General features: G+C 35.8%; 1 protein-coding gene across 2 annotated transcripts; it reads left to right on the top strand.

Moving 5' to 3' along the window:
* Positions 1–277: 277 nt before the first annotated feature.
* Positions 278–5,409, top strand: si:ch211-215c18.3 (uncharacterized). Of its 2 annotated transcripts, none has more exons than XM_058776845.1 (4): positions 278–758; positions 1,150–1,230; positions 2,760–3,179; positions 3,384–5,409. In XM_058776845.1, exons 2-4 carry the CDS (start codon positions 1,191–1,193, stop codon positions 3,488–3,490), a joined length of 567 nt encoding a protein of 188 aa, XP_058632828.1. In that variant the 5' UTR covers positions 278–758; positions 1,150–1,190; the 3' UTR covers positions 3,491–5,409. The 2 variants fall into 2 exon arrangements, with proteins under 2 accessions (XP_058632828.1, XP_058632829.1); XM_058776846.1 differs by having other exon boundaries at positions 281–758; positions 2,763–3,179.
* The last annotated feature ends 7,814 nt before the right edge of the window (positions 5,410–13,223 follow it).

The raw sequence follows: 13,223 nt of genomic DNA, 5'->3' as shown, positions 1-13,223 counted from the left end.
TGAAATGGGTGTCTCAGACAAAGGACAGATGCAAAATGTGCAGTGTTGGGGTTCTGGGCTCCAAGAATCTGGTTGGGAACCACATAGGCTACACCTTTAAAGGGAACTCAGCACGAACTCCTCCTGCGAAGAAAATGTACATAGGCCTACACTTACATCTGTTTATTTTCCGAGAAGTTGACTATTTTTTTTTAAGAAACAAGCAATTGAAAATTTGATGCGGCGAAGACTCTTCGTTCACCTCCATTGCATGTAAAAAGTATAACTGAACCTCTAATTTCTAGTGTAACGCGACCTCTGCTGGTGGATATCTTAACACTGACAAGCGCAATTTCTAAAATCTGGCGCGTCATTATTTGCGATCACCAAATATAGCCCATCTGGTCCTATGGAGTCTTTTAGAAGTTAGGCCTACCACATCCTTTATAATGTCTCAAATCGGTTTACATTTACAGTAACAAGCTCAGTCAGTCTGTATAAGCGTAATGTATATAATAAAGCATCAGTCAGTCTGTAAAAGGTGCCCACTTATTTTAATATAGTGGAAAATATATAACAAGACATTCAAGATTAGTCAGAGACAGGGTTGTCGCCGTAAGGAGAGTTGACACTCGTGCATGCAGGACCCGGCGGCTGCAGTCTATGCTCGAGCTGCGGCTTCCTCAGCATCAGCATCATCTCCATCGACTCGCATCTTTTCTGGAACTAGAGCACCCCGACGAGCAGAAGAGGAAACGGCCGAATATATCGGCTTGAAGGTAACACAAACATTGTCCTTTAGCTATGTCGCAGTCTGTATTTGCATGTGTTTTCAGAGGCCAAAGCGTTTGTTTCAATAAGAGAACAATGTAAATTCACTGAGCTGCACTATCCTTGAACAGATATGGGATGGGTCGGTCTGCGGTATGCGGTAATTTAGTGCCCGATGGAATTTGCTAGGCTACTTGTATAGGCTACCTCTGTTTTGAATACAGCTAGTCTGTTTGAAATGTGTTTGGGAGATATGTCTGATAGTGAGATATCAGGCTGTCATCTATAAAATGGTGGGCCACATAATGACCTTCCCAGGTTCTATATTTAATGTCTCGGAGCTCATGCGTGTTTTTTATGTAGGCATACGTCCAGTATGTTTAACATTTTTCTCTACAGTTGTTTAAAGAAGAAAATTTGGACCCTATACAGAAGAGGCAATGAAGTGTTATCCTTCACGAGCAGCTTGTTTTTTGTTGTGTAAGTAACGTCCTTTAGTAATGTCCTTTAACATTTTAATTGTAAAGAGAAAATGAAGTAATGAATGCAAAAAAAAAAAAATGCAGGTGAAAAGACCATTCTTCTTCCTGAGACTACTTAAAATAACATTAATGCAGAAAGTTCAGTTTATTTATATGTTGTGAGATGGTTTGAGGGCTGCATGTGTCATTTGCTAACTGAAATGTTAAACATTGGCCAACATATGCTTCATTATAAAACAATTCTTTAGTTATTATGAGCTCATTATAATTGAATTTATCCACAAGGAATATTATTTAAAAACCTTTTGACACACTGCAGGGCAATTTATATTTAAGTAAATTCCTAATTTATCATGATGGAGTGAAAATTAACCCTATTTTCTAAATGCATGTTATTGATCTTATTTTTTATTGATCTTTTTTTTGTACTTCATTATTTTAATTTATAATAGCATAACTTAATCTTTATATGGTACTAAATAATATTAATGGAATGGTTATGATCCAATTATTACCTGTTATCCACTTTTTAAGAATAGAACTTAAGCTGTTGTAAATTTGAATGCTTTGGAGCGCAGACTTAATTTGGTCCCTTTGCAGAATATTGCTGAAGTGTTAAAAGTGAAACAAAAAAGTTGATTATTATGAAAAATGCACTAAAATACTATTTTAAAATGGGAAGAGAATCAAAGCCACAAATCTAAATTTCAGTAAGATTTTGTTTTGTCACAGTACCAAACGTTTCCACTAGATAAAATTCACTCCCCAAATTAATTTCCAATGTGGCTATTTATGACCACGAACAATACAAGTGTCGCTATTTTTTTTATTCCTTTTTCAAATTATGTCCATCATTTTTTTGTGTGTTTGTGTGTGTGTTCACATAGCAAGTGGAAAAACCTATACCACGTTTTATACCATTCTGATGATGTAAAAAAATTAAACAAAAACAAAACCTTTTTTTTTTTTTTTTTTTAAATGACCAAACAACAGAAGAGTGTTAAAGCATGTTTTCATATCATGTGTCAAAATTCAATCAAAAGTACTATTATGCAGTATTGTCATCATGATTTTATTTTCTCAAGCATGGAAACACACAAATAACACTATAGCAGTAAGAACAACCAACGTGCAGCAGGAAGTAGAGACAGCTGATCTAAACATCACAAGGATAGAGAGTACAGAACAGTACTGGCCACGAATGAAGTTAAATTCCCCTTCCTTACATCTGCTTCTCAAAAATAGTTTTTATTTATTCTATTGTATTTAGTCTTTTTAAAGCATGTGACTACTTTGACGTCAACTGCTCTGAGTTGTGCTCATAACACTCCATGTCTGTTTATAGTAAAAATGCTTTTATAATAGGCTACATATCGGAAATATACAGTATATGTAGAGAGGCACATAATTATTCCTTAAAAACAACAAAATGCTCATCTCATTCCTGAACATATTAACTGCTCCATAAGCATTGGCAAACCCCAACATCATATTTCATATATTAAAGTGCTTGTGCTTTTTTCCCAGTAGCATGTCTGTCATGTATGGTGAGTGTGATCACTGCAACAAATCCATACCAGAAACCCAGCTTCTTGGATTTTAACTCTTGGTTCTGGAACACCCCTCGAGGGCCACAGATGTACTCCTGCATTACTTACATTGAGAAGAACCTCCGGGTTGACTGTGAATTCCCAGAGACCCACAAGATCCCAGGGCCATTCTGTGAGTTCAAACAGGATGGGCGACTCATGGGATCCACCTACCCAAACAACCCGGTCCACATGATCCCACCTATTGAGACCCGACGCCGAGCCAATGTGACCCTGGTGTCACCTAACATTTGTCGCCTCACCTGGATGCCCATGTCCGACGACCGCGCGTACACCTACACCTGCAGGGTTTATCAGGGCAGCACCTGGAAGGAGAATAGCATGGCATTCCACCAAAGTGAGTTTGGACATGCCTCAGCAAGACCTCCTTAACATATGCTTAAAGACAATAAATATTACCTAGGATTTACGCAATGCCTGTTCTCATTTAAACTGAAGGTGTTGTGACATTTTCTTCTTTCAAAATCTGTGGGCTTTCTCAATCTGTCTGCTCTCAAGTCATTGCTCTGCTGTTGATTATTTGTCTCTCTGTTTCAAACAGGAAATCTTCTGGTGTGCTCTGCATTAAGCATATTCTTTCACACTGGACCATGGATGCTTGCAGTTGTGATATCACTTCCTGTTTCCCTTGGGCTTCTGTCAGCATGACCAGACCAACATCGAACAGGCTTACACTCAAAGCCATTCTCACATTCAACTGCCTTTCGCATTTTAAATTAGATTTATATTCAGTTATTTTTACATCTTACATGGTTATGTTGACTTTTATGTTGTTGTTTTTTTACAGTTCTAAAGTTTCTGTGGATATCATCATTATTACATCTTCAGGATTCACAGTGAAAACAAAAAACAAACTAGACATGATGCATGTGACCCACTCAAGTATATATGTCCAAAATGCCTTTCGATATTAAACATGAAAGAACATTAGTATACAATGCAAATTAGGATGGTGAACATGTTCTTATCACGTAAAGACGTCCAACTAACAGGTGTTTGAAGGTAGGCTTATAGCGAAATACTACAGTTGTACTACACTACTGTTCAAAAGTTTGAGGTCAGTAAGAGTTTTGGAAAGAAATGAATACATTTATTCATCAAGGATGCATTAAATTGATCAAAAGTGACAGTAAAGACATTTAAAATGTTAGAAAACATTAAAGAATCCTGAAAAACAGTTAGTACAGTTTTCAAAAAAGTAAGCACAAGTGTTTTCGATATTGATAATAAAATGAGTTTCTCAAGCATCAAATCAGCATATCAGAATGATTTCTAAAGGATCATGTGGCACTAAAGTCTGGACAGCTTTGCCATCACAGAAATGAATTATTTTCAAATAGAAAATGGTTATTTTAAAACATATAACTGTTTTATTGTGTTTTGAATCAAATAAATGCAGCCTTGGTGAGCTTAAGAGATTTCTTTTAAAAGCATTAAAAAAAATCGTACTCCAAATTTTTGAACAGTAGTGTATGTTGATTTAAAATATTTCAATCTGAACATTTACAAACAACAAGTTTGTAACAGCAAATGTTGCAGCTGCTTAACACAATCTATACAATGAATTTATTCTTGAATTTACAGTAAGATTAGTGTTGAACTGAACGCAGCATGTTTGTCATTTGCATTGAATTCAGATGAAGGACGGCACAAAAAAGTATATGCAGAAGCTTGAGATGATCAGGCATCCCAAATATTGGTCACCTAAAATATTCTCTGTTGTAAGAAATATATGTTATTGTTTTGATACATGGCATAGGACATTTATACAGTATCAGTTATGTGCTTCCCTCAAATCAAGTCATATAGTAGCTCAAAAAGATATTATACTTTTTATTGCTGACATTTTTGTAATATTTATAGAAATAATTGAGTGAAATCATTGTAAGAGTAATCTGTAATCTCATTTATCGGATGGCTGGTTTATCGATCCTTGCAATTTGTCCAGTGCAAAATGCATTATATAAGTTTATCATTGTCTTAGCGCTTCTGTTTATCACTTGAAAAAGGACAGCTCTGTCTGAAGGACATCACCACTGCTGACATATTATATTGCAGCACTCACACATGATGCAACTAAATATCCTGTGGACAAAAATTCAAGGACTTTCTGTTCAGTTATGTTTAGGGGAAATAATGATACAGGCCTGGAACAGAACACAACTGCATAAGCATGAGTCTATTAAGTTACATGATGATTAAGTATTTAAATGTACTCTTACATGTGTTTCTATGTGTCGTCCATTGCACTTGTATGCACATGCTTAATTGCACTGTGTTGCTTCCGCACGTTTAGCTGCTTTTCACACATGCTTCCTTGCACTAACCTTAAGTGCCTTAGGTTGGCTTTAAGGTATAATCTGAGCTTTAGAAATGTAGTGCTTTGTCTGTTTCATTTTAATGACTCACAAATACTGCATAGCAACATTTCAAGCGCCAGCACACACATTTCACGCACTTATATTTGTGGGGAAAACCTTTGTCTTCCCTTCTTTCACTCTTTCCATTGCATTGTCTTATTTTTTGAAGGATCTATACTGAGAAATGTCACAGAAAACAATAAAGGAATGCAGAGTGTAACCTGAGCAGATCTTTTTACTTACATCAACACACATTTGAGAATGAAAAAGTGCTGTAATTTGTTATGAATTATTACAATTATTCTTAGTTAGCTTTGTCAGAGATTTAACAATATTTTTTGAAAAAACAGATTCTGTTATGTCAGAAACCCATTTTAGACCAAGAGTTTGTTTTTTAATTTTGGACTCCAAAATATTATGATCCCCTTTAGAGGGACCACCTTCCTAAAAATAGTTGAATATAGTTAAATAAATATTAACTATTAAATAAAAACAGTTAAAAATATGTTTCCAATATTGTTTCCAAAATTAAATAATAGGGGTTTATTTGTTCTTGTACTGAAGCCAAAATAAACAGTTAGGCTATATTTGCCTTTTCCATATGCAATAGTAGAATATAAAAGAAACATTTACTATTCAATTTAAATATTTGTATAGCATTGTACAGTATCATCATAAATATAACAAAACAGCTTTGCTGGAAATAGTGTAGGACCATAACCAGCAGTGGAGACACACCACACCAAATTATATGAAATATTATTACAATTCTCTCTCTCTCTCTCTCTCTCTCTCTGCATATATATATATATAATGAAATATTCATAAGATGCATATTATCCAATAAAGCCTTATGATCCGCCATTAAATTTTAATAACGTATCAAACTGATGACGTTTTGTCTGTAAGGTGCGCAAAGAAACATCGTTACAGTTTTTATTTCAATTAGGTTGCATTGAGTTTTTACTATAAACATGAACAGATACTTGAGGCAGCAGTTTAGACTGCCACACTGGCAGAACCCTCTGGAAACTAGCGGGGTTAAGTTGGTTTTGTTTTCGATATTCGTGACACATTCAGCGATAAACGCCAATAACTTCAAAACGACTTGCCCTAAAAAAGTCTAAACGGCGTGACCGACAAAAGGGCAAAGCTGAGCATGTTTCACAGCCTTCTTTTTCAGTATTTTCGCTCTATATAATAAGCACTGTCCCGCACAAGCCGCGCAATGTGCATTAAGCCGGGAAAGCTCGCTCTCAGCGGAGCTTTCAGTAAGGGACCGTGGGGAAAGTGCACATTTTCTTCGTTTTTTGCTATAGCTCAGTGGGCGCTGTTTTTGTAATAGCTTCGTAGTTAAAAGGGCCTATAGACATGAGAACAGTGTCAATCAACAGAGGGGGACAGTGGACATTTTTCACAACCGTCCATTTTATCCCTAGTGGCTGATTAGGGAATTGCATGTCAAAATTAACATTCTTTTTGTAATATCTTTGGTCAGAATAAAGACAGAGACATGAGAATAGTGTCAATCAACAGAGGGGGACAGTGGACATCTTTCACAACCTTCTGTTTTACCCCTACTGGTAGAAAAGGGAATTGCATGTCCAAAATTAACATTCTTTTTGCAATAACTTTTTACATCAGGAAGATAGAGACATGAGAATAGAGTCAATCAACAGAGGGGGACAGTGGACATCTTTCACAACCTTCTGTTTTACCCCTACTGGTAGAAAAGGGAATTGCATGTCCAAAATTAACATTCTTTTTGTAATAAATTTGGTCAGCAGGAAGATAGAGACATGAGAATAGTGTCAATCAATAGAGGGGGACAGTGGACATCTTTCACAACCTTCTGTTTTACCCCTACTGGTAGAAAAGGAATTGCATGTCCAAAATTAACATTCTTTTGCAATAACTTTTTACATCAGGAAGATAGAGACATGAGAATAGTGTCAATCAACAGAGGGGGACAGTGGACATCTTTCACAACCTTCCATTTTACCCCTACTGGTAGAAAAGGGAATTGCATGTCCAAAATTAACATTCTTTTTGTAATAAATTTGGTCAGCAGGAAGATAGAGACATGAGAATAGTGTCAATCAACAGAGGGGGACAGTGGGCCTTTTTCACAACCTTCTGTTTTACCCCTACTGGTAGAAAAGGGAATTGCATGTCAAAATTAACATTCTTTTTGTAATAACTTTTTACATCAGGGAGACAGAGACATGAGAATAGTGTCAATCAACAGAAGGGGACAGTGGACATTTTTCACAACCTTCCATTTTACCCCTAGTGGCTGATTAGGGAATTGCATGTCCAAAATTAACTCTTTTTGTAATAACTTTAGTCAGCAGAAAGATAGTGACATGAGACCAGTGTCAATCAATAGAGGGGGACAGTGGACATCTTTCACAACCTTCTGTTTTACCCCTACTGGCAGAAAAGAGAATTGCATGTCCAAAATTAACATTCTTTTTGTAATAAATTTGGTCAGCAGGAAGATAGAGACATGAGAATAGTGTCAATCAATAGAGGGGGACAGTGGACATCTTTCACAACCTTCCATTTTACCCCTACTGGTAGAAAAGAGAATTGCATGTCCAAAATTAACATTCTTTTTGTAATAACTTTGGTCAGCAGGAAGATAGAGACATGAGAATAGTGTCAATCAATAGAGGGGGACAGTGGCCTTTTTCACAACCTTCTGTTTTACCCCTACTGGTAGAAAAGGGAATTGCATGTCAAAATTAACATTCTTTTTGTAATAACTTTCGTCAGCAGGAAGATAGAGACATGAGAACAGTGTCAATCAATAGAGGGGGACAGTGGACATCTTTCACAACCTTTCATTTTACCCCTAGTGGCTGATTAGGGAATTGCATGTCCAAAATTAACATTCTTTTTGTAATAACTTTGGTCAGCAGGAAGATAGAGACATGAGAACAGTGTCAATCAATAGACGGGGACAGTGGACATTTTTCACAACCTTCTGTTTTACTCCTACTGGCAGAAAAGAGAATTGCATGTCCAAAATTAACATTCTTTTTGTAATAACTTTTTACATCAGGGAGACAGAGACATGAGGCCAGTATCAATCAATAGAGGGGGACAGTGGGCCTTTTTCACAACCTTCTGTTTTACCCCTACTGGCAGAAGAGAGAATTGCATGTCCAAAATTAACATTCTTTTTGTAATAAATTTGGTCAGCAGGAAGATAGAGACATGCGAATAGTGTCAATCAATAGAGGGGCACAGTGGACATCTTTCACAACCTTCCATTTTACCCCTACTGGTAGAAAAGAGAATTGCATGTCCAAAATTAACATTCTTTTTGTAATAACTTTTTACATCAGGGAGACAGAGACATGAGGCCAGTGTCAATCAATAGAGGGGGACAGTGGACATCTTTCACAAGCTTCCATTTTACCCCTAGTGGTAGAAGAAGGAATTGCATGTCCAAAATTAACATTCTTTTTGTAATAACTTTGGTCAGCAGGAAGATAGAGACATGAGAACAGTGTCAATCAATAGACGGGGACAGTGGACATTTTTCACAACCTTCTGTTTTACCCCTACTGGTAGAAGAGGGAATTGCATGTCCAAAATTAACATTCTTTTTGTAATAACTTTCGCCAGCAGGAAGATAGAGACATGAGAATAGTGTCAATCAATAGAGGGGGACAGTAGGCCTTTTTCACAACCTTCTGTTTTACCCCTACTGGTAGAAGAGGGAATTGCATGTCCAAAATTAACATTCTTTTTGTAATAACTTTCGCCAGCAGGAAGATAGAGACATGAGAATAGTGTCAATCAATAGAGGGGGACAGTGGACATCTTTCACAACCTTCCATTTTACCCCTACTGGTAGAAAAGAGAATTGCATGTCCAAAATTAACATTCTTTTTGTAATAACTTTGGTCAGCAGGAAGATAGAGACATGAGAATAGTGTCAATCAATAGAGGGGGACAGTAGGCCTTTTTCACAACCTTCTGTTTTACCCCTACTGGCAGAAAAGAGAATTGCATGTCCAAAATTAACATTCTTTTTGTAATAACTTTCGCCAGCAGGAAGATAGAGACATGAGAATAGTGTCAATCAACAGAAGGGGACAGTGGGCCTTTTTCACAACCTTCTGTTTTACTTTAATTTAGTAATGGCATTTTCCACCAGGGAGATATGAAAGCAGTGCCAGTTAATAGAGGGGGACAGTGGTCAACTTACACAACCTCACATTTAATCCTTACTGTTGCACAAGGTAGTTGCATTTACAAATCGTACCTTATTTACATCCTTACAATGATGCAATTTAATGATTTTAACATTTATAAGGAACTGATCAAAACAAAAAACAACAACAAAAAAACATACAAGAGTAAACAATATATTTTAACACCTACACTTGTACAGTACTTTTTACTTACAGAAAACACACAACCACTTTCTTGTCTTCCATTTGTGTACCTCTTTTTTCGTCATGCCGAGACAGACAGAGTGGTACCATCTTTCACAGTTGCTGCACTGAATCTAGTGGAAATAAAAATTGTCACAAGTAAACTTAATTTTTAATTATATTGAACATATTATGTTAAAAATAAACTGTACTACATTCTTTTAATACTCCATTAATAAGAAAGTAATAGTAATGTCAGCATAAAAACATCAAATTAAAATGTACACAATTGAACATACAGTAAAAATAATAAAACTTTTTGATCTGTATTTACCTAAAACAAAATACTACTTAATATTTGATGTAATGTCATTTCTAGATTAACTGCATACTAATTATCTGCATAATAATTATCTATTTCGTTAATAATTTAACATTTGAGATCTACAGATTGTATAATAGCTCATCTAATTACTAATTTCTCATTGAAAAGGACACAAACCCATGTGTTCAGACCCACGCTTCCAACTGGGGACTCTTTTCCACACAGGGAGCAATGCTGTTTGGGGTTGAATACTGAAAATACAATATTGCAAATCAAAGTTTTATTTTAACCGTTTGGTCAGACAGACCAGTGTATCAACAAACAGACAGACAGACAGACAGACAGACAGACATATAGGTAGATGGACGGATGGATGAGACATAGAGACATACATATAGATGATTAAATGGATGGACAGACAGACAGATGTATAAATAGCTGGACAGATGGACAGACAGCCACAAAGTGGTGACCAATGTTATTGGCTAAAAATGATTTTAATTCTGTTATTTCTATTCATTGGAGTAGTGTGTCAGTACGAAATATCAGTTTACATTTCCAAACATATATTTTGCCATTAATTTTAACAAATCAGTGAAATGTTTGTCTGGCAACAACCAGTGCTCCACACAGACATCTGATTTACTCGATAATCATTGAGTCTGTCTGAAATGACATTAAGATTAATTGAGACAGAATAAATCCTGAAGAACTGTGGCAATTTCTCCAAGATGTTTAAATAACCCTCGTGAACTTGTGTAAAAACACAGTAAAATGAAGATGCTGTCAAAAATTGTCATAAATATAATTTATTTATCAATTAACTTCTGTTAACTAAAGTAAATCAACATTTGGTGTGACCATACTTTGTGTTTAACTCAGCTTATGACCTCGGTGCACTTGCGCATAGTTTCTCAGGAGCTTTGCAGGTAGCTTTCTTGAAGCGTCTTGGAGATGTTGCTACAGTTCTTCTGGATTTATTCTGTCTCAGTTTGTTCAGTTTCTTCATGTCATTTCAGACAGACTGGATGATGATGAGATCAGATCACTGTGTGGAGCACAAAATTCTGACTGCATTATTAAAAGTAATTGCTAAATGAAAGTGTGGAAATGTACGCTGAAATTTTATACTGACAGCTACAGATAAAGATATAGATAACTGACTTTAATGATAACTGACAATTTAAAGCTTCTGAAAATTATAGTGTTCTAATAATTTATTTCACCACTGTATAGATGAGCGTATGGTTAGAGTAAGAGAGGTAGATGGATAGATTTACTAGCAGGAAGACCATAATTAATACATAAATGTGCACAGACAATCAGGTACCAAATAAATCTTTAATCTTAGACAATTTCATTTTTTTTTTAAAGTTCTTATAGACCTTTCATTCGTTATTCTGTCATGATACAATAGTTATTAAAACAATTTAGAATTTTAAGCATCAGGAAGATACTAGTTAATTAAATGGCCATGCGGGATGGCAAGTTGACCTATATGTGTGGAATGCAAAATCCAGGCTTAACAAAACATACACCAAAAACACCAAAGTTCTGCAAAAAGGGAGTGCTGAAAAATAAATAAATAAATAAATCACTATAATTCTGCTTGAATATGATCCATTAAGTTTGCAATTGTGTCTGCATGAATGCATCTTTTAATCAAACTGAAATGGCCTTTAATGACAAGAATAGAAAGATTGTCATATCATGATCAAAATAATATCAACAATAAGCTACTTTATGTCTTACATTTTGTACCCAGTACCGAGGAATAAAAATTGTGTTACAATTTTTAATAAGACTATACAGTAATAAAATGATTCCAAATCAATTGCAACACTTAATTTATGATTTATGTATGTTAGTATCTTAACTGTTAATATATTAAAAGTCTATATACAAATAGTGCAGCAATCAAAATAGTTCAATTAGGTGATATGTAAAGACAAAGACAATGATTTTTGTACTTTAACAACTTTTATAAATACACATTTCTCTGTACATTAGGTCATGGAGAACTATAAAAATTACTTATAGTTAATATATATATATTTTTTAAATGATATATCTTGACATACAGCATGATCTAAGTTAGTTTATGGTTAAGTAGTACTTTATATATTGTAGTCTTTAAATTGTTAATACATTAAATAAATTGCATATACAGGTGCTGTTCATATAATTAGAATATCATCAAAAAGATTTATTTCACTAATTCCATTCAAAAAGTTGTATATTATATTCATTCATTACCCACAGACTGATATATTTCAAATGTTTATTTCTTTTCATTTTGATGATTAGAGCTTACAGCTCATGAAAGTCTAAAATCAGTATCTCAAAATATTAGAATATTACTTAAGACCAATACAAAGAAAGGATTTTTAGAAATCTTGGCCAACTAAAAAGTATGAAAATGAAAAGTATGAGCATGTACAGCACTCAATACTTAGTTGGGGCTCCTTTTGCCTGAATTACTGCAGCAATGCGGAGCGGCATGGAGTCGATCAGTCTGTGGCACTGCTCAGGTGTTATGAGAGCCCAGGTTGCTCTGATAGTGGCCTTCAGCTCATCTGCATTGTTGGGTCTGGTGTGTCTCTCATCTTCCTCTTCACAATACCCCATAGATTCTCTCTGGGGTTCAGGTCTGGTGAGTTTGCCGGCCAATCAAGCACAGTAACACTATGGTCATTGAACCAGCTTTTGGTACCTTTGGCAGTGTGGGCAGGTGCCAAGTCCTGCTGGAAAATGAAATCAGCATCTCCATAAAGCTTGTCAACAGAAGGAAGCATGAAGTGCTCTAAAATTTCCTGGTAGATGGCTGCGTTGACTGTGGACATCAGAAAACACAGTGGACCAACACCAGCAGATGACATGGCAGCCCAAATCATCACAGACTGTGGAAACTTCACACTGGACTTCAAGCAACATGGATTCTGTGCCTCTCCACTCTTCCTTCAGACTCTGGGACCTTGATTTCCAAATGAAATGTAAAATTTACTTTCATCTGAAAAGAGGACTTTGGACCACTGAGCAACAGTCCAGTTTTTTTTCTCCACAGTCCAGTTAAGATGCTTCTGACGTTGTCTCTGGTTCAGAAGTGGCTTGGTAGCCCTTTTCCTGAAGATATCTGAGCGTGGTGACTCTTGATGCACTGACTCCAGCTTCAGTCCACTCCTTGTGAAGCCCTCCCAAGTGTTTGAATCGGCTTTGCTTGACTGTATTCTCAAGCTTGCGGTCATCCCTGTTGCTTGTGTACCTTTTCCTACCCAAATTCTTCCTTCCAGTCAACTTTGCATTTA

Source organism: Onychostoma macrolepis, chromosome 05 (assembly GCF_012432095.1).
Source record: "Onychostoma macrolepis isolate SWU-2019 chromosome 05, ASM1243209v1, whole genome shotgun sequence".
In the NCBI taxonomy this organism is placed as follows: Eukaryota; Metazoa; Chordata; class Actinopteri; order Cypriniformes; family Cyprinidae; genus Onychostoma; species Onychostoma macrolepis.
The sequence above is the reverse complement of the archived record's forward strand: the minus strand, read 5'-3'. Positions and strand labels throughout refer to the sequence as shown.